Source organism: Micropterus dolomieu, linkage group LG18 (genome assembly GCF_021292245.1).
Source record: "Micropterus dolomieu isolate WLL.071019.BEF.003 ecotype Adirondacks linkage group LG18, ASM2129224v1, whole genome shotgun sequence".
NCBI classification, from domain to species: domain Eukaryota; kingdom Metazoa; phylum Chordata; class Actinopteri; order Centrarchiformes; family Centrarchidae; genus Micropterus; species Micropterus dolomieu.
In genome coordinates this window covers 35,513,746-35,535,726 of record NC_060167.1, presented here as the reverse complement: position 1 = coordinate 35,535,726, position 21,981 = coordinate 35,513,746, and the positions used below count along the sequence as shown (strand labels likewise).

The following is a 21,981-nucleotide window of genomic DNA, read 5'->3' as shown; positions in this document are numbered from 1 at the left end:
CAACCATCTTGTTGATTGCAGCCATTTCATTAGGGAGTCCACTTGAGATGGACTCAACAAAACACACGGCTGTGTAGAAATCAGTTAGCTTGTTTAGTCTTATATTAACACCAAATATCCCATCAGCTGATAATGACAGGACAGTGTGGAATTTGGTGTGTGCCTCTGAAAGAACAACAGGAGGAATCTACAGTGGTCTGAAGCACCACCACAGCTCAGATTTCAAAAGAACTGTTGCTCCACAGATATGAACTGGAAAACACAGGAAAATCATTCCTTGTTTCCATTTTTTGGTTCGGTACTGACTGAACTTACTGGGATTGTAGCTCACTTTGGATGTTTGAAACTCAAAACAATACATAGACGAACACACAAAATCTGAAACTAATTGTCACTGTTAGGGGTTTTCAAAGTGTGAGGCGGGCCTACCCATGGGGGATCAAAACAGTTTCAGGGGAGGCTCGGTGAATGGAAGTGAAACAATATTACATTACTTATTGCCTTAGTTATTAAAAGGAGATCACATATAAGAGCCTATATGTGCGAGAGTTCAGAGATACAGTAGTTTTTGGGAACTGTTTCCCCCCCCCCATCAGTCAAGAAACTAATAAATGCCTTAGGTCCCTCATTTTCTAAAACTATTTGGTGTAGTCAGAAGTTATGTCAAACAGCAATATTAGGCTATCTTGGCTCACATGTTGAGTGTCTATGGGATCAGATAATATAATCATGATCCCAGAGGCATCCAGGAATTGAGCGAAACTTACCAAGTGAACTAAAGATGTGGTGGTGGTGGTGGGGGGCATTCCCCAAGCTTTGTCTGAGGAAAGGCCCGCAGTCTCCGACTTTGAAAACCCCTGGCCTTATAGTTCAAAGTTCAGACAATTTTAACTCAAACAGTGAAACTTCACCTTACAATGTCTGTGAAGGTTCTCAGTCATCCAGGTCATAGCTATCCAAGGAAGGTTGAAGTCAAGGGCAACTGGACTTGATTGGAGATACTCAAAGATGTTTTGTCCCTCATTCAAGAGAGTTCTTCAGTTCTGACTGACTGGTAGGGAAACTCAGCTATTTAACCTCTGTGGGGTCGTTGTCAAGATGATTGATACCACTTGTTCCTTAGTGCTCCTGGCTGTTGTAACAAGAGTCGTTATTGTTGTTCGAGGCACCCAAGGCCAAGTCTAAACGACCATCGCTGGTATCCTCACCTGAGGCCAAAAGTGAATGTTGGTTTAGTTTCCTGGGAAGTGATGAAATGATGGCTTTATAAGTGGAGGATAATTGGTGTAGCAGACCCCTCCCCTGTTAGCAACAGCTATTCAACCCGGGTGTAAATGGCTTCCTTGATACCTTTTTCAAACCATCCACCCTCTGTCTAAAATGTAAAAAAATGTAGGTGTGCAGTCTTTATGTCAGGAATGGCGTGTGCTCTCGCAGGAACAGGTTTTAGGACCCAAACACAGGACAAGTAGGTGGAACAGATAGAGTCTCTCAGTTTATTTATCAAAGGAAGAAACCAAACTTACAACAAAGTCCAAATACAACAGAGGTAATCCACTTAACGAAGGAAATCCCAGGCATCAAAATACATACGTGTGGGTTTCCTGTATACTGCACGCTCCTGTCCTCTTCAATGTGTACGGCATACAGTCCAGGAAGGCCAAACGGTTGTTGTTGACATCTTCTTGTGTGAACTTGATGTTACTGTCCACAGAGTTGATGTGTTCTGTGAAGGCTTGCACTTCCTAGGATTTAAATTTGACCCATGTGTTGTCCCCATACCTGTATCAGTGGCTCGGTGCTGTTCCTCTGAAGGAGTTCAGGGCTTTGCTCTCCTCTTCTTCTAAGTAGATGTTAACAGTAGGGGATACTGGAGAGCCCATGGCACAGCCAAGCTGTCTGTAGAATCCTCCGTTGTCCAGTAGTTTTCAGATCTGGTTAAATGACTGAGACTAGTTCTGTTGTTCAGAGTGTTATCTTGTAGCAGTTGTGTCCTTACTGTTCCTACTGCCTCCATGGTGGGGATGCATGTAAACAAAGAAGTCACATCATAGGACACAATGGTTTCATCTGGGTGCAGTTTCACTCCTTCAACTTTGTTCACAAAGTCCATAGAGTTTTGGGTGTTGCCAACCAAGGGAGCTAGGATAGTAAATATGTGTTTGGCAATGTTGTAGGTGACCGAGTTAATGCTTCTGCTGATAGTGGGGCTTCTTCTTTGAGTATCTTGGATAGTCCGTATTTACACTGAACAAAATTATAAACGCAACACTTTTGTTTTTGCCCCCATTCATCATGAGCTGAACTTACAAAGATCTAAGACTTTCTCTACGTACACAAAAGGCCTATTTCTCTCAAATATTTTTCAAAATCTGTGTTAGTGAGCACTTCTCCTTTGCCGAGATAATCCATCCACCTCACAGGTGTGGCATATCAAGATGCTGATCAGACAGCATGGGGATTGCACAGGTGTGCCTTAGGCTGGCCACAATAAAAGGCATCTCCATGCTGACTGCAGGAATGTCCACCAGAGCTGTTGCCCGTGAATTGAATGTTCATTTCTCTACCATCACACTTAATAATTACTAGACCGATTTGAAAACTGGGTATGACTTTCTGGCACAGTGCTAAACTGGTTTGAATCCTACTTAAAGGACAGGGACTACTTTGTGTCTATAGGTAATCACTCATCTGAGCTAACAAAAACTACTTGTGGAGTTCCCCAAGGCTCCATTCTGGGTCCTCTTCTGTTTAACATCTACATGCTTCTACTGATAAACAACAAAATACGTTACCATAAGTATGCAGATGACACACAGATTTATATAACCATATCATTAGAGGACTATCATCCTACACAAGCACTGAGTAACTGTATTGAACAAATCAACAATTGGATGTGCCAGAATTTCTTGTAATTAAACAAAGATAAAAAAAAAAGTACTTGTTTTTGGGGCTGAGGAAGACCGATTAAAAGTCATTGCTCTGCTTCAATCGGTAATGTTAAAAACCACAAACAAAGCCAGAAAACTTGGTGTTGTCATGGTGTCTGACCTGACTTTTATCCACCACATTAAGACAATTACAAAGTCAGCCTTCTATCACCTGAAGAATATGTCAAGGATTGAAGAACTTATGTCTCAGCAGGATATGGAGAGACTTGTCCATGCATTTATCTTCAGTTAAATCTATCAGACAGTTGCAGCTGACTGAGTTAAGAAGACCAAAAAAGTGGATCAGATCACTCTAGTTCTGATGCTAGATGCTGTGGTGTGTTTAATCCTTAGGCCAGATCTTTTTATATACAGTCTATGGGCCAGATGTGTAACGACTGTCGTTACAACATTTAGAAGCACTAACAAACCAGTGGTAACGATCATCTTGACAACGACCCCACAGAGGTTAAATCATAGATTGTTTAAAAGAAGGATTAAATAGCTGAGCTTCCGTACTAGTCAGTCAGAACTGAACAAGTCTCTTGGTTTAGGGACAAAACGTCTTCAACGTTTCAATGACTTTCAGTTGCTTTAAGAATTGATTTAAAATTGTTTTGATAACTTCTAAAGATCTATTAACACCGTATGTCAAGAACCAGCAATTTCATATTGCACTTCCACAAAGTTAGGAAACTTGCAAGAAACAGATTTGTCAAGATCAAAGCAGGCAAGGCTGGGATATTTAGACGTTAAGTCCCTAGCATGGTCAAGCTCCAAAAATGCTGAATCCTAATTTTCCCACAATGGAGCTCAATTGCATCTTATTTTAGCACCCACCCACCTGATTTCAAGTTTGTAACACAGACCTTCTGTTACACATTTGTAGTCTCCAAGACCAAGCTGATGACATCATCATGGTTATTATTTGTTAACTCTTACTTCTTTTCCTTGGTATTTACCCCATTAATGCCATTCATTAGCTCTTACAAGTATCTATTGTCACTTGTAGATCTCTTACTGTATTGATGCTTTGTTGATGCTTGAATGTTGGTCCTCAAATGTAAGTCGCTTTGGATAAAAGTGTCTGATTGAATAAATGTAAAGATGTTTTCTCTCACTTTAAAAAACTCTCTGCACAGCCATCGAAAAACGTTATACAACTTTTATACAACTGGATTGACTCCGGTCTTTCATACAAATACTGTAAATAGAAAACATCAAAATATGAGCAATTAATGTATTTCTGATGCTGTTCAATGAGTATTCACATTGATATTGATTATAATGAAGCATCCCTAATGGAAAGCATCACATTCCAGGAACATTCCTGATATGTTTGCTTTAGGGTTGCAAATATTGATTATTTTCTTTTAATAAAATAGGGAAACACAAGCATCACAATTTCCCAGAGCCCAAGGTGATGTCTCCACATTGCTTAGACATTGAAATTACAGTATATAAAAGAGAGAACAGCAGCTAATTCTCATATTTGAAAGAACTGAACCAGGTCTGTTGTACATTTGCCTGATCAATTACTTGAATGGTTCATCTGTTATCAGTATTTAATTGTCAATGGGTCAACTAATTGAGTAGTTTTCCTTTAAAATCAATCAATATTAACAAGTTTGCAATGTGCTCTCTAAAATATATTACTATATATATTACTACAGTTCTCCTACATAAGCCCTCCTGTTGTGAAATGGTCAAGAGTGTACGCTGATTTATCTAGTGGTGGAGGAAGCATTCAGATCATTTACTCAAGTAAAGGGTTTGGGTAGATTAATATAGCAATCAGTCATATTTGATTGGCTTTATATATATTTTGTATTAATCTTAATCTCCAAAGTAATCAAAAAGTGCTGTCAGATAAATGTAATAGAGCAGAAAGTAGCCTAGAAGATTCCACTCTTAACTGTTCTAGAGTAGGCTATTATTATAAGTGGCATAAAACGGAAATAATCAAAATGGTAGCCCTACTGGAGCAAATTGTTACATTCCACCACTGGGTCCATCTCATCAGTTTTCTCCTTTAGATTAAAAGAAAAATAGTTTCAGTTACCATCTTCTTTACAGTCCTTTTTGGATCCTGCTTACAGCTCAAAATAACAGTTTCTTCTGTAGATAATAGACTTGAGTCGATGCTCAGACTGTGTGTCCGTCCAGGAATTTAAGCTGTGGCTTTGTAATGAGTTCTGAAGACACTGGAGACACCAAACTTAATCGGCTGTGGAAGAGAAATGGACTCACCGTAAACGGCGCAGGGGATTACGCACGCAGAGATGCTCATGGAAAACTTCTGGCTCTTCAGGAAGTTTGAGCTACGTGGCAGCAGTGTCGAGTTGCAAGAGGAGAAAATTATTGGCGAAGTTTTGACGCCAGAGGTCGACAGCTTGTCCAACTTTCCAGGAAGGAGAGCCCACGGGAAAGCCCCAAAGAGACTCAACACAACGCCCATAGCTCAGCACGAGAGCAGGGTTAAAGGGCCAGTCAGCAGATTAAGTTTTAGATTATTTAATTTACAGGTAATCAATGAAGAACACAGACCAACTATGCAGTTAGTCTGTTTCAAACGTGATTGCAACGACACTTGCAATGGTGGGAAGTAATTTATTCAACTGTACCTAAAGGGATATCAAGATTTTTGAAGCAGGTCTGCATGAGGTGTAATCTACAGTCTTCAGTTTGGAGAAACAGAGTTGTACTGGCATGGAAACTAAGCAGTGCGTGGACAGCATCAGCAGCAAAACATATTTTAGCTCCCTAAAAGAAAGCTCATTGAAAATAAAAATTGTTCAAATGTAATTTCAGAATTTTACCTTGCTGTCAAACAGTATTTCCTTCATAGAGTGTGCAGCCAAATTGCACATATGCATAGGAATACGGAAGTTCTACAGTTGAGAAAATGTAGTCTGGCTGGCAAGGCAATTAGAATACTGTTAATGGCTTCCTTGTGCCTCTTTCATTCTTTTCGCCCAGCCCTCTATTTTGATACATTTCTTTTTAAAATAACTGCACTGGTGTCTTCTGAAGTCAAGTTTGCTGATCGTCTGTTTTTGATGTCTGTCCTCAATTAATAGCCTTGTCTTGCTTGTAATCTATGCTGTGTGGTGACCCAAAAGACACAGTAAACAATGAAGTTCAATAATTGGGTTTGGAGCACATTACAGCTTTTAAATAGTTTTTATTCATCCAACAGCAGTAGCAGTATAGTATTACCAGACTACTTTAGTAAGATTACAATTGAGTAATTTATTTTATATTATATTTTATTGTATTTAATATAGAAAATTTTTCACATTTTAACTTTTGCACTGTTTATGTCTTGTCTTAGATTCTAAATCCACGTTACAAAGTGTTACACATAAAACAGAAGAAACAGATCAAATAAAGAAAACATGTTTAAGGAATAAAATTGAGTTGAGAGAAAAATAAAGTCAAGAAAAATCAGGAATGGAAAGAAATATTTGTATGAGCATTGTTGAAGGGAGCCTGAGAACAATCATTTCATTGCCAATGATGGTTTCACTGTAATTGTTCTGGATAAATAAAGAACTTAAAACTTCCCTCTGTAGTTCATGTATCCATGGTGACCGCTAGGCGGCAGCTTGTAGAAGCTGAACAGAGGAAGTAGTGAGGCAGCAGAAGGCGGAAGTAAACATGGCCCAGAAGCAAAGCATGGCGGTTCCTGAGTTCCTCAGTAAAACACAGTTATTAAAACAAGGAGCAGAAGCCCGGGTGTACCGGGCAAGCTTTCTGGGAAAGCCGACTATTGTGAAAGAAAGGTTCCCGAAGCGTTACAGACACCCAGTGCTGGACGAAAAGCTGACACACCGCAGGACGGTCCAGGAGGTCCGCTCCATACTCCGCTGCCGGAGAGCAGGCAAGTTTAACAGAAGCCTTCTGTGCAGGACTCAGGACTGGACCTAATACTGTAGAGGTCTGAGTCGCCTTTATCAAGAGCGGAACACTTACTGAGCGAAAATGGTTAAATTATGTAGCTAAATTAACTTCATCTCCCGCGAGCCTTAACACAGAGTGTGTAGTGCAGACCGTGCTGGTGTAGCGACAAAACGTGTGACCCGTCAGTAAGTGACATTAGAGGTTGACCAGTCAAATGCCTGACAGGAAGGGGAGAGGTCAACTCCGGGGCCAGATTTTTTTTTTCTTTCTCTCCATTTATTTATTTTGCATAATACAAAACCAACAATTCTAGCTCCTTTGAACAAAAATATAGTCCAGGACTAAGTTAAAAAAACAAAAAACAAATAAGGCGCAAGTAACAAGTGCTATTTTAGACTTCACAAACAGCAAGAAGATATGTAAAGAACAAACAAATGATCAAAACATTAATGGAAAGAAAAAAAAATCCATTTTAACCTCTGAAAAAAGTGTATGAAGTAATATAACCGTCTTGGAATTAATTCAGAATCAGAAATACTTTATTGATCCCCGAGGGGAAATTCTTTTGTCACAATGGCACACTTGTCAAAGGTAATTAGATAAAGAGTATATAAATATAATAGTATAAATAAAAATATAAAGACAAATATAAAGGTGTGTGGGTTTGTACAATATTTACATTATTAAGAATTATTATGGTGAACCAAAAAGGACTAGTGAATAAATGGCAGCAGAGAATATTGCACATTAATTATTAAACAGGTAATATTGGACAGAAAATAGATAATGAGATCTACTTTAATAACTGTGTCAGACACTTAAAGGGAGGCGTTATAAAGTTTCTTATAAAGTTTATTAAATTCTTCATTGATCCATCTAAGTAGAGAGGCCGCTCTTTCAGAAAAACAGTGAAATATGGGGTGTTTAAGAATTTACATTTATGTAAAAAATATTTTGCTAGAATTATCAGGTTGTTGTATAAAATTCCAGTTTTCTGTCCTCCATTACAAGACCCAATCTAACATTACTATAAGTCAAGGCTGGTATGGTCAGATTACTATGTAATAGCCAATCTTGGAAATCCCAAAATAATTTAGAAATATTACAAGAGTAAAATTGTTTCTACTTCTGTATTGCAGAATACGCATTCATTAGAGTCAATGTTAAATCTTAGTCGTGAAAATTCTTTGCAGGGATATATATCACTCTTTGTTTTAAAAAGTACTTCTTTAGCTTTAGGTGGTGCAGGGAAACTGAGGTATTCACATCTAATTCTCTTAGAGGTCACAGAGGTGTATTTCTGAAATATATATTTTCTTTTAAGAGGCGATGGAAAACATTTCTTGGTTAGAGAAGATCTTAAAAACTTATGACATTTCTCATCCAAAAAAGAGCATGCTTCAATAGACAATGTGGAAAGTTGAGGTACTATTGGTGTGTATAATAAGGCCCCCCTAACCATTTGAATAAGAGCACAATATTCTCTACTAGTACATATTACACTGTATTCATTCCTAAACTCATCATAGTCCAGTATGTTACCTCTGTGATCCATTAGATCCAGTTTTAAAAAAACATTAACTGTAACATATTTTTAAAATTACAGTGTAAATTAAACTATATATTTGTGACCTGTTTTTAAAGATTGAAATCTTCAGTAGGAACTAGTGGTCCTGAGACCTGAGAGCCACAGTCACGTTAGATGGCAAAATATAGAATAACATCATCCTTATCCTTTAATGCTAAAAACACAAGTTTATAGTTTCAGTGACATGCGTTTATATCTTTAGAGCTCAACATACAGTTTGTTAAATCAGTCCCCTTTAACTTGTCTTCTTCTCAGGCATATCTGCCCCTGCAGTCTATTTTGTGGACTACACATCCCACTGTATTTTCTTGGAGGACATCGTGGGTTCCTCGACTGTGCGTGACCACATCGCATCTACTCAGCAGTCTGGTTCCTGTAAGGAGCTGGAGCGGCTGGCTGAGAAGGTGGGCCAGATCCTGGCCAAAATGCACGATGAGGACGTCATCCACGGGGACCTGACCACCTCCAACATGTTGCTGAAATGGGGCCGGGAGGACGGGGAGCCAGACCTGGTCCTCATCGACTTCGGACTGAGTTACATCTCTGCTCTGCCAGAGGATAAGGGAGTGGACTTGTACGTGCTGGAGAAGGCTTTCCTCAGTACCCACCCCAACACAGAGGTGCTGTTTGAGAAGCTGCTGAAGAGCTACACAGCATCATCCAGGAAGTCGGCAGCCGTCATTAAAAAGCTTGACGAGGTTCGGTTGAGAGGGAGGAAGAGGTCGATGGTGGGATGATCCTTGCCGTGTACAGGGACAAGCCTATCAGGGACATGATGTTCCTAAAAAACAAGTTAGAATTACAAAGCTGTCAGTGTGCAGAAAGACTGTTGTATGTAAAGTATGATCAAATAAAAAAGTGTAAGAAAAAGGAAGGAAGTTTTCTCTTATGGAAGGCAGAAATAATAAAACAGAAGGACTTGGGCAGAATGACGTTGGCACAGTTTATGCATTGTGTTTGCAAAATGCCACATGCAACGACAGACTGCATGCTGATTAGTGGGACGCAAAAAAAACATAAAAATGGTCAAATCAACTATATTCAATGGAGCAGTGCTGAGGATGTGGTTGAGTTTAAGAGTCTGATAAGCTGCTCTGCAGTCTGGTGGTGCTGCAGCGGAAAACCTCTATATCACTTCCCAGAAGGCAGCAGGGTGATGAGGCTGTGGTGTGGTAGGTGTTCTAACCTCAGTTGTTTTAGACATTTTGTGACCTGAAAATCACCAAATCAGTCCTTATGTTCCCTTTTTCCCTCATACTGTATAAATGATATGCAGCTCTATGCATTTGAGTTGCTCTGGGATTTAGCACAGATCTATGGAACAAAGAGGTTCTCTTGGACAGATGGGAGTTCACTGACTGTCAAATATATTAAGATATTCTCTTAATCACAGTAAATGGTGCAGTCATCTAAAAACAAGATTAGATGCATAACCTTGGAGTAAAGTATCTGTGTTTACTATAAATTGTAGTTGGAATATTGCACTTAAAATGTATTGAAACTCTTTACTTTAGCCCATGTACATTGGCAGTGGTTGAGGGGTTTAATATTGCATTGAAACCAGACTGTGGAAGACAGCTTACACCATCCCCGGGTTCTACACTGAATCAAGCAGAAAATGGGTGCATCACTTTGAAGCATGTCAGATGTCTGGTCACGCCTCCATTGGAGTTGTCTGGCAAAAAAGCACAATGCTTTTACAGATGGGAAATAACTGCACTGACATTTCAGGTATGCCAGAGACATTGAGCTGCATGTGTGAAAGGAATATTTTGACATTTTGGGAAATGCACTTCCTCACTTTCTTGCAGATCACCGTGACGTTGCTAGGTAACAAGTGGTGACTTCAGGAAGTTACTGCACACAGCCAAGAAATAGCACAAAACCCCAATTTTACACTTTTTTGTAAATAAACAAAATGTAACATGTTAGGGAGCTTTAGAAGTGCTGGCAGGTGGATTTTACCTTTAGACAGAGTCAATCTACCTGTTTCCCCCTGTTTCCAGTGTCTATGCTAAGCTAAGTGTATCGATTGCTGGCTGTAGCTTCATATTTACCGTACAGACATGAAAGTGATATTAATCTGAACATGTAACAAACTTTGGAAAGCTCCAAAGGGCCACAGAGTACGCAGTGTTATACAACTGTTTTAAGTACTCTTGACTAGTAAAATGAACTATACATGTAAAATTGTTGGACTACCCTTTCAAGAGGTTGTTAAGAGACAGTTACACATGTGTGGTCTCAATACAATAGTCAGGTATCCATATGAACATTTGTTTCTTGCTGTAACCACCCCTTTTCACACTGGCTGTGAAGAGAAACCGACAGGGAACAAAATCCACAGGCATCATTCTGGGCACAAAAAAAGTTTTTTCTGAACATCATATGAGGCTTCAGTAGTCTTAAACAAATCAAGTGGTTATCTTCAAAAGTTACAAACATTTTAGATATAAATTCCCTCTGTATTTCCCTGCATGCAAGCAACAAAAACTATTTCAATGTAGCATGTGAACCTGGCCATTTCCTAATGTCATGATGTTTTGGGTATTTTTAAAAATTTTGTTCTTCTTCTACTTTCCAGGCAGCTGGTTTCTATTTATTGCAGTATTGTACAAAAGTCAATACGTCTTGACCCTCACAGAGAACATCATCTTTTGTTTTTGTTGAGTTGTGTTACCATTGCATGGTAATACGTACACTGCAGACTCTGTTTGGACTTACCTACATTTCTAAACCACAGATGGTTAAGATGCATACCAGAAACTGTTACTGGTAATAAAGGCTAAAAATGGCTAAAAATAATGAGACTGTAAATAAAGATCGACGACATGATGGCTCTCCAAAACTGAATCCAAAACATCTCGTTCCCCCATGGTTGGCTGCAGTATAAATCATGAACTCTGCCCCCTCCATGTTAGTGGACAGCACATGGGCCGAACTACAAAATCCACTCAAATACATTTGTCCCAATTCCCAAAGATGGTTTCTGTCCTTTTAACTATCTATGGGGTTAGAACAGTCTATAGGAGTATTCACAAACAAATGTAAAAATACATAAACACAAAATGATTTAGATCTGTAACCCTGTATCTGTAAATCTGTGTGCGTGCCTCTAATTTACAACTCCTTTATCATCATTTGTACATCAACTTAAAATTTTCTATGGAAATATATCTCCACCTTGTGTGAATCCATTTCAGACTGTTCTTCTGCACCATTTGTCACTAAAAAATCACAAGTGCAGGGAAGACCAAGGCTTTTCAGTAGATGGCGGGAATGCAACATTTATGGACGCTAACTAAACACAAAGCTGAAATGGCTGCTAAAAAGGCACTGAGGAGTTGCCAGTATTCAACAACTGTGATACATGTAGATGATTCATCGTGGTGACAATAGTGTATTATATTATTGACTCAATGTGCTACTGGGAGTCCCATTAGATAGTGATCTTTCAGCACGTTTGTCTGCAGAGTGGCATGCAGGAGGTGGCAGCCACAGGTTTAAAGTCCAGGCGGAGGTGCAACAAGTCATGAGCAGCTAGGGAAATGTTTAACAACCAAGCCCAACTCTACATGTTCAGTTACACAACCCCCACGTGGTCCTCAGTCCAGGGAAACTAAAATGTGGGAACCGCCTGGCCGAGACAGGTGCGTCAGTGTTTGCTTTCACTTCATCATGTACTGACGACCTGACATCTGAGTCCAAATGGAGCACCTACAGAATCTGAAAATTATGATTAAAGTCATGGTTATTGTTTTGCACTGTAGAGGTAAGTGTCAAGTATTGTTTTGTTCTTGTTTCAGCATCAAATTGTAAAGAAAGCTTGGTGTTTGTCTTTTGCAAACTTCACAGATCGTGATCCCTTCCATATGTTTCCAGATTCCTCAGCTGACATGACAAGGAAGCTCAGTGTGTTGGTGGGCACAGACGTGACTCTCAGCTGCCTGTTTGATAAACTGTCCAAGCTTGCAGAGTGGAGCACTCTCACGATTGAGTGGAACATGGTGGATAGGCATGCAGAGAAGAGCATCGTATACACTTTCGAGGATGGTAAAGCGCACGGGAACAGAGATGGCTCTGTGGTGGATACAATGCGGTTGCTAGAAAGCGATGCATCTCTGCAACTTCGTAATGTGACTGTGGGAGATGAAGGGTTGTACACCTGCAGAATCATCACACCTGTGGTCTACATAGAGGCCACTTCACTGGAAGTGCTGGGTATTTCTCCGTTTCTACTCTAATCTGTGTCACATATCTGGATTTAGAAACTACTCAACATGAACTGATCACTGTCAGAGATGTAGAAAGATCTGTTCCCTAACCAGCACAAAAAATACAATAAAGTTACAGGAAATATAGGAAATTAAATTTTATGGAAATCTGAGAGGTCAAACAAACATGTTTTATTTGCATCTGTCTACTGAAGGTTCACAATTTTATCTTTAATAACACACTGTTAGACTGCCCATTTTTCATGTCTTAGATGATTTTTTCCATTTGCAGTGATTTTTGTTGCATGTCAAATTTTTGGTAGAGAAGTACAAGTGTGCCACCAGAATACTCTTTACTGTTGAATTATAACTTAATGTTTGATGATAATTCATACCGGTTATGTGTTGCAGAGCTCCAGTTGTTGTTGTGCTGTTCGGGGGTTTTTAAACTAAATTTAATTTTAAGGCTGCACTCTGCTTACATGTCCATAAATTAAAGGAACAGCATTTTGGGGAAATATGCTTATATGCCTTCTTGCTAAGAGTTACATGAGGTAAATATGAAGCTACAGTTATCAGCGGGTTAGCGCCGTCTAAAGGTAACAAAATCCACCTTCCACAGCTTTCAAAGTTTCGCCTTGTTTCCAGTCTTTATGCTAAGCTAAGCTAACCAGCTGCTGGCTGTAGTGTAATTCAAAAGTCAAATAAGCACATTTTCCAAAATGTTTAAGCAGCAAGCTTTAATCAGAATACTGACATATTATCAAGGTATAAACTTTTGGCTAATGTATTAGCAAACTGTTGCTTATTTTAAACAGGAAGTTGTGTTTCTGTCCACCTTATGAATGCAAACCCAATATTCACATTACACCAACTCCTGAAGTATGTGGAAGTATCTGGCTCTTGAGCTGATAGATGTTCCAGTACATTATGGCCACCAAAGTTAGCCAGTCACTGCTGTGACATCCTTGATTCAGCTGTGGCCGAAAAAGCAACAAGCAAAAGCAAAGTTGTCAGCAGCAGTTTTTATATGGTGCATGAATGCATGTTGTTGAATTCAGGAAGTAACACCCAACCAAAAAAACCCAAACTACAAATGTACTGTTTTTGATCTCTCCCCCAGCTCGGCCTTCACTGTTGCTTCCTGAAAAGGCAGCAGTGACAGAGGGGGAGGAGAAGACGATACAGTGTGATATCACAGGTTTCTATCCAGAGAAGCTGGCCGTAACATGGCACATCCAAAATGGCTCCCACACTGTCCCCGCAGGTGCAAGCCACCTCTTCCGCGTCTGCACCGAAATGGCCATTCACAATCCAGATGACACCTACAGCATTCGCAGTGGCATCACAGTGCACTCCTCAGCAGTGAGGGATGGAGAGATGTGCATCATCTGCCAGGTGGAGCACCAGACCTACACCCAGCCATACAACAGATCTGTTAAACTGACTGTTCAAGGTGGGATTTCATTTTTATTTTTCATTCTTTAAACTCTGAGTTTAAATCATTACCTATACTGAATTATATACTGCATATACTAGATGTTATATGGATCTCTCTGATCCCTTTCCCCTGCAGCTCCAGCACAGCCCCTTTACAGTGCTGTCACACTGATATCCGTCACCAGTGTCATCAGTTTGCTGCTGGTCACCCTTGTTATTGGCAGCACTTTGCTTCTCTACAGGTATTTCTTTGAAGGTACGTCTCACAAAAGTTGTCTATGGAAAGATCTGAAACTGAAACCATTACAATGCAACAATTTCATCTACATTATTTATTCATATATATTTAACAGTTATTATTACTGATAGTACAGTAGTAGTACCTATAGTTGTAGCAGAGGTATAATGTTGCTAAGTATATTTACATCTTGTCTTATAAGTCTTATTGCTGACCTCCAGTAGTTCAGCTTGCTGATGTATGCAATGTAGAGGTGTACTGCAGGACCCCATCACATCACTGGTGGGTGTGGTTATGGGTGCAACAAAGCACACTTCTGTCCACTTGCCCAGCCAGCATCGCTGCTGGGTCTGGCTGGGTGTAGGTGATTCAGAGGTGAAACACACGTGAAAAGCATTTCAACACTAATGTGTACAACTGTCATGACAATTGTACGCTTACAATCAACCCTCTGTTGTACATCCATTCTACATTAATAGCACCTGATTTCGCTGCAGATTGCTGGAAGATGAATGGAGAACCCATTTTCGCAGTCATACATTTGCTGGTTGATCAGTGGAATAGTGGCTAACTGCCAGCTGGGATGTGCACTGCTCAAAAAAAATTAGTAGTTCAAAATTGAAAATCTTTAATTCTTTAACAAAATTACATAAAAACTCAAATAACACCAACAATCAGAATCACCGGCTGATTCAACATGCATGACTTTCATCAGGGCAACTCATAATGTGACTTAGTAGTGTGTTTGGACCCCCCATGCTCCTGATGAGACGGCAGATGGTGTCCTGGGTGATCTCCTCCCAGACCTAGATCTAGCGACAGTCTGTGGCGCTACTTGGCGGCATCAGACACACTGAAAGATAAGGTGCTTCTCAATTGGATTCAGTCCGGGGAACATGAGGGCCAGTCAATGGCATCAATGCCTTTATCATCCAGGAACTGCCTACGCAGAGGGCATTGTCCTGCACCAGGAGGAACCCAGGGCCCACTACACCATCATTAGCTCTGACAAAGGCTCTGAGAATTTCATCCCAGTACCTTACAGCAGTCAGGATACCATCAGCTAGCACGTGGAGGTCTGTGACCCTCCAAGGATATGCCTCGATACGGAGTCTGTCTCTGACAGTTTGGTCAGAAACATGCACACCATCAGCCCGCTGGAGGTCATGTTGTAGGGCTCTGGCAGTGCTCCTCCTGTTCCTCCTTGCACAGATGAGTAGATACTGGTCTTGCTGCTGGGTTCATGCCCTGTCCGGGTCTTTTTGTGTAGCAGCCCTCTCCTGGTATCTCCTCCATGCTCTTGAGACTCTTAGAGAGACAACAAACCTTTCTTGCAACAGCACGTATGGATGTGCCATCCTGGAGAAGCTGGACCAAATGTACAACCTGAATGGGCTGCAGGTACCACCTCATGCTACCAGTAGTGACAAGGACACTAGCAAAAAGAAACTACAGAACAATCAGTCTCTCCTTTTTGGGGGTTGTCTTGCTGTTGCTTCTCCAGTGCACCTGTTGTCCCTTTCATTTGCACCAAAAAAAGTGACACTGTTTCACATTCGCTTATGCTTCTAACTGGACAGATTGATATCCCTGAAGTTTAATCAACATGATGTTATACAGTGATGATTAAATGTTTCGTATTTTTTTGAGAAGCGTATATTGCATGTCCTGTGTGCTTGTGCGCGTCCTCCTGCATGTGCTAATATGAAAAAAACAAAAATAGGGACCCCATAAAAACACAGTTCAAGCAACAACATATTCCCTTATTTGTTCAGATGATGGTAGTACTTCATTTTCTGTACACATAACTGAGCGATATCAAGATCTGTTGACTGTGAAGGCCTTTGATTTGTCACCTGTATAATGCATAGCTCAAGTTTGACTCATAATCAGAAGGAAGAGAAAACACTTTGATTGATTGATTTTCATTGTGCAACGACATGCATTTCTATCTGTCGCCACAGCTCCGCCAAGTGTTTCTGAAATCAGCCAGCCCAGCATCATATATGCTCAGGTGCCTTCAGACCTCAAATGCACCATCCACGGAGCAAGCCAGCGGGAGCTCAAAGTGAAATGGTTGAGATTAAGAAGCCGTGCAGACTCAGCGGTCCAGTCCGAATCTGTTTCTCTGTTGGTCAGTGAGGATCTGAGTGAGCAGGCTTGTCTCCAGTCAGATGACAGACACCACACATCTGTCCTGACTGTGTGTCTGACTGTCGCTGAAGACCTGACCAAATACCGGTGCGTGGTGCTGTGCAGGGGCAAGAGCTTCAGCAGAGAGACCACAGTCCAGGTAAAAGGTGAGCAACTGTAGCTCCAAGAGCACATCATAGTTTTTTGAAACAATTAGAAGAGATCACATGATGTTGGTCAGTCTGTCCGACTGTCCAAGTAAGATATTTGACAGCTGCCATTAAATGTGTTATATGCATGGTCCCCAGAGGATAATTCCTAATGATTTGGACTTTGGTCCATGGTAAGGTATCTTGAAAACTATCCATCAGATTTCCTTTACTTTGCTGTAAAGTCCTCAGAGTAGGAATCGTCATGTGTTTTGGCGACCCCTTAACCTTTTATATAGTTTCACCATCAGCCCATATTTTCCACTAAACCCTCATGATTTTCCTGACCTTATGGCTCCCACAACCCTCAGAACAGACTTTACATTTTTACCTCTACATCTGCCTAAATTACTCTCTTTGAATATCCAAAATCATCAGCATGATTTTTGTTCTTTTCAGCACTTCACTATTATGTGAGTGCAGTGAACACTACGTTCTCTGTTGGCTGCTTTAGTCCATATAGTATAGATCAAGCTCCAAAACATTGTGTCCTATATTTCCCAGTTATAGCCTCCTTGCCTGGTAAATGCCTACATGCCAAGAGATGTTATTTAAAATCCTCTCCTCCATGTTTTATAAAGGCTATGCTGTAAACGCAGCATTGACATATTATCATCTCATAAAGTCGAGAAGGCTAACATGTTAGTGTTAGCAAAGTGAGATGAGGGAAATGACGCTGATAAGAGCAGGGAGAGTGAACCTAAAGCTACTGTTGCGGACTGTACAATCATAAAGATCAGACTTACTGCTAAATATCATTGTTGTCTACAGTTTCATAGTGTTAGGACTCATAATATTATTTATTACAAGCAATGAATTTTATTGTTATTATTTGTCCCTGTGAATGACTCTTACATGGTTTAAAACAACTTACCTCTCCTTTCACCACACACACTCACACACCTCCAGTGGAGCCGTCTTTCCTCCAGATCTCCAGTATCCCTCAGATCCCCAAGGTGGAGAAGCTGCTGGTTCTCTGCTGTCGGGTGGAGAACTTCTACCCCCAGCACGTGGACCTGGAGTGGTCCAGGAACGACGGAGAGCAGGTCCACACCGTCACAAACTTCGGACCCTTCTCTGACCACAACAGTCTGTACAGCGTGTGGAGTGAAATTCAGCTTGTTATGGCCAGAGAGGACGAGAGGGCCGTCTACACCTGCCGTGTTTACCACTCCAGCTTCCCTCCACTGGGCTACAAAGATGTCCTGTACCACATCAACACTCAAGGTAGCAGAACCAAATGTTTTCTTCAAGTACCTAGATAATCATTTGGAGTAAATCTGTAACTGTATTGCATTTATAACTGAACATAATTTAGCGGGGTTTCTCCACATCTAGCAAACTTTGGATCTAAAAATGAAATAAATTTTGGCAATTTAATTATTTGAAATTTTGTCAGGGAGTACAACACCAGGTGGATCCTGCATGGTTATATAATTCTGAAGCCCTGTCATGTGTCAAATCTAGTTTTACGACCTGAATTGTTTTAGTTTTTTAGGATAATTTTATGTTTGACTTTTTTTTTTACAATAAAACAAAGACTCACAATAGGCTTTAGTATAAGCATAAACAATATGTAAATTGTAAAGCTACGAGTAGAGGAAAAGTCTGCTAGTCACCAGGCAAGTTTCTGCAGTGTAAATGCCATAGACTGAAGCTAATAATGGTGACCAGCAAGTTGTAGCAGTTATAACCCCTTCATCTCAGCCCGAGCCGAAGTAAACATCACAGCCTGCTGAGAGGGAGGAGAAAGGGGGCACCAGTGAAGGAAAGGGTGCGTTGGATTTATAACACAAGACAAAACGAGTGTTGTTGAAAAACAGCATGCGGCACAATAATTGTTTTATAATAATATATTTTTAGTTTTATAATTAGAATTGTTGGAGGCCAATAAAAAAGTTTATCAAATTACTATAAGCTGACACACTTGGGGTGGTAGCTGGAGGGTTAATAGGGGCCCAAAGCAAATCTTTGCCGCAGGGACCCACAATAGGGTAACGTATAATGTGCTCAAGATAATCTCAGGTTATTGTGGTCATACTTTTGTATTAATCATTCTTATGTAACTTTACTCATGTATGCAATGTATGTAACAGTACATGTTAGATGATCCCTGCACAGTTGAAATCATAAGCCTCTGCAAAATGTTGTATGAACAGAGCAAATCCATCACATCCACCCATACTTGTATTCCATGTGCCTTGGAACAGGAACTCCTCCTAATGTAATGTTCATCAACTGTGAACCGAGGTGTCCTCTGTTGAATGAAGAGTTAACACTGCACCTGTGCATCAAAGACTTCTGTCCTGAAGACGTGTTAGTGACTTGGACTAAAGATGGAGAGACGATTCATTCCGGTGTCTTCAACACTCCCCCGAGCCTGAACATCAACGGCCTCTACTCCATTTTCAGTTTTCTAAAACTCACTCCCAACAAGGACGACCGGGGCTCAAAGCTCAGGTGCCGGGTGGTCCACAGTGCCCAGAGGGAGCCTGAGGAGAGACTCTTTACACTGCAGCTGACTGACGGCTGCTGATGTCCTCAATGGGTAAACTGCTGCTGTGTATTTGATTCTGCAAAACCCATTGTAGCATGCCCATCCTATACCACATTAATGTACTTCCAGGTACACGACTTTCTTCATATACATTAGAAATGAGACCAAACTTCATAAAACCCTTGGTATTTATTAGTCCTTGCGATTACAGATTCAAAAACATGTCTATGATATTCCATTATTTTAACCATTCATCAAAAACAGGCTTTGTCTGACTCTTCCAGTTATGGAGAACAATCCTTGAAGCGCCAATAAAGCCAATTATTACTATTGTTATTGTTACTATTACCATTTCCTAATACTTTTCTATGATGTTTCTTGGAAATAAATAAGAAATTTGGTAAGAATTTGGGAAAATAGGACTTTCCTTGAAAAACCTGCTTTATCTACATTGTGTGCTAGCTTCTAGGTAAACTGCATGTTTCAGCTGATCAGCTGTGCACTGACTGGAGTTTGTACTAATTAATTATTCTATTATCCATATCATCAGTAAACCATGTCTTAAAAAAATAACAGAAAATTAGAATTGGAAAAATTACAGACTTGCAAAAAATTGCATGTTACCAGTGTTTGTACAGTTTTTATGTGTTTGTGGTGAATTTTCTAAAATGCAAAAAAGGTTGTAGGAAAATGTTTCACTCACTTCTCAGTAAGATATCAGATGATATGATATATTTGGATTGAGTATGGAGGAAAAACACACGTCCTCAAGGTTACTACTACATGCTAATGAGAAGCCCAAAGGTTCAGTATGAAAACAATGTATTAATGGTTTACATTCAGTGTTTTTAATTGCTGACTACTACTTTGCTTGTCTGATTACATATTAACTGTACAATTTAGCAACGCACCTCTTCCTTCCTCCCTGTAATTTTACTCCACCCAATTTATTTGATAGCAACTAGTTGTCTACAAATTAAGGTTTTACAATTAAAACACATGATGAATTTAGTGATTACTTTTGATACTTTAAACATCCAGTGAGTCAGTTTATCCTGAGCCCTTGCAAAGGGAGGGGTGAGCAGTGACTGAGCCATTAGGTGTGTTTGACTTCTTGTGGCGCTGTCCAGCGCTGACTTAACGTGATGCATGCTGGACTTAAAATACGCCATGATGGTTAGAAATGTCCGGCGGCTGCAGTTTCTTTTCTCCGAAAAGTTGGAACCACACTTTTTCCTAGTCTCGCAGAATTTTACTTTGGAAATGCTGCGAGATCAGTCGTTGATCTCAACTCACAGTAAGCTCACGCAAGTAGATTGTGTCCGACTTGACGGCGCCCAAACTGTTTCTTAAGTCGGAATGTGGAATCGACATGGATGCGGCTACCGGTACATTCAGTATCAATGAACATTAAAACACGTGAAAATCAAAACACCACGCTAAAATTAAATTAATTATTTTTGTTCATGAACTCACCTGTCTGTTCTTAGGAAAAACACAACAACTGTGGATATGTAACAATGGGTAAATCATGATCTTTTACCTAAATTTTTATTTTATTTTATTCATTTCATCAGTGCGATGTCTGTCACATCTGTCTGCGCAATGCGCGTCAGATCTCTCTGCCCTGGCTGCCTGAAGCTACACTTTACCTGTCCTCACGTCTGTAACTTCCACTAACCACTAGAAAACAAAAAGGGCACGAGTGTTACTTTGTGGCTATAACAACGCTGTTGACAAACACAGATAAGCTGCAACCCCTGCTGGAGCCTGAGAACCACACAATGATCAGTATTTAATGTTTAATTAGGCTATAATCAAATCTCATGTTAAGTCTAATTTTCAGGACAAACCGGACAGGAGGTGGGACAACTGCTCATAATTCGGAATTTTTCAGGACGTCCATTTGTCCAAATTTCTCTACTTTTCATAATAAACCAGTCAACTACTACTACTAACGTTACTTCTTCTTCTTCTTTGTACCTATTCAACGTACTGACAAAATGCGCTCTGTAGCGCTGTTTGTCCGTTTTGGGCTACGGTAGAAACATGGCTGCACAACATAGCGACGTCCATGTAAGGCAGAGGTCACTAATAGGCGGACCGCGGTCCGGATCCGGACCCAGTCGCCGTCCTCTCCGGACCGCCGACCTACAGCACATTTATTATTGAGACTTACTACCTCGTGACGGAGCGTTTCTATTTTAACCCGCGCAGCTTTTCTAGCATTTACTGTACTGGTTTAGAGGACCAGGAAACTCACAGACCAATCGCATGTGCTCCAATCGTCTCATGTGACGCTGCTCAGCCAATCAAATCTGTGCATACCGATGCTTGCGAGTCGAGACGTTTTGGAAACACACCCGAATTGAGGAGACGAAAGGTTAAAGAGATTTCACATGACTTTTAATCAAGAATGTACAGATATTTACATGTACATTCCTCCCACGGGCAGTTCAAAACCAGAATATCTCATAGATCTCCAATATGCTAGCTGGAGCTCACGTTTCTCACTGAACAACAGAAAGTAGGAAAGTGGTAGCTCTGTAAGAGGAAATGAAAGAGAAGAGGAGGCATTACAGCTGTTCATTTGTTATGATGTGTTGAGTGTTTATTATAAAATTGGTTAAGACTACACTTCATCACTTCAAGCTACACTTTTTATTACATTTTTTCTAACAATTAGGCACTTTAGTTTACTTAAATTTAGAATTTATTATTTGAATAGTTATTATTTATTATCCCTCCAGTTTGATGTGAAAACTGACTGAATATTATTTGATTTGACAGTCCGTTGTTGACTAAAAACACGTGTTGATACAACTA

General features: G+C 40.2%; 2 protein-coding genes and 1 gene segment (V, D, J or C); 2 read left to right on the top strand and 1 right to left on the bottom strand.

The window, feature by feature from the left end:
* Nucleotides 1–5,093, bottom strand: part of slc2a10 (solute carrier family 2 member 10) — a 12,520-nt gene extending 7,427 nt beyond the window's left edge. Inside the window, exon 1 of the mRNA XM_046075195.1 lies at nucleotides 4,996–5,093. The gene's annotated coding sequence lies outside the window, so the exon portion shown is untranslated. The remainder of the gene's footprint in view (nucleotides 1–4,995) is intronic.
* Nucleotides 5,094–6,557: 1,464 nt separating this feature from the next.
* Nucleotides 6,558–9,356, top strand: tp53rk (TP53 regulating kinase). Its single transcript, XM_046075224.1, has 2 exons — nucleotides 6,558–6,816; nucleotides 8,680–9,356. The coding sequence occupies exons 1-2, from the start codon at nucleotides 6,594–6,596 to the stop codon at nucleotides 9,159–9,161; spliced, it is 705 nt and encodes a 234-aa protein (XP_045931180.1). The 5' UTR covers nucleotides 6,558–6,593; the 3' UTR covers nucleotides 9,162–9,356.
* A 2,815-nt stretch (nucleotides 9,357–12,171) lies between these two features.
* Nucleotides 12,172–19,562, top strand: LOC123987106. The segment is given in 7 exon segments: nucleotides 12,172–12,196; nucleotides 12,307–12,645; nucleotides 13,762–14,094; nucleotides 14,215–14,334; nucleotides 16,281–16,616; nucleotides 17,568–17,885; nucleotides 18,869–19,562. Coding segments are annotated over 7 exon segments (1,797 nt in total).
* Nucleotides 19,563–21,981: the final 2,419 nt, after the last annotated feature.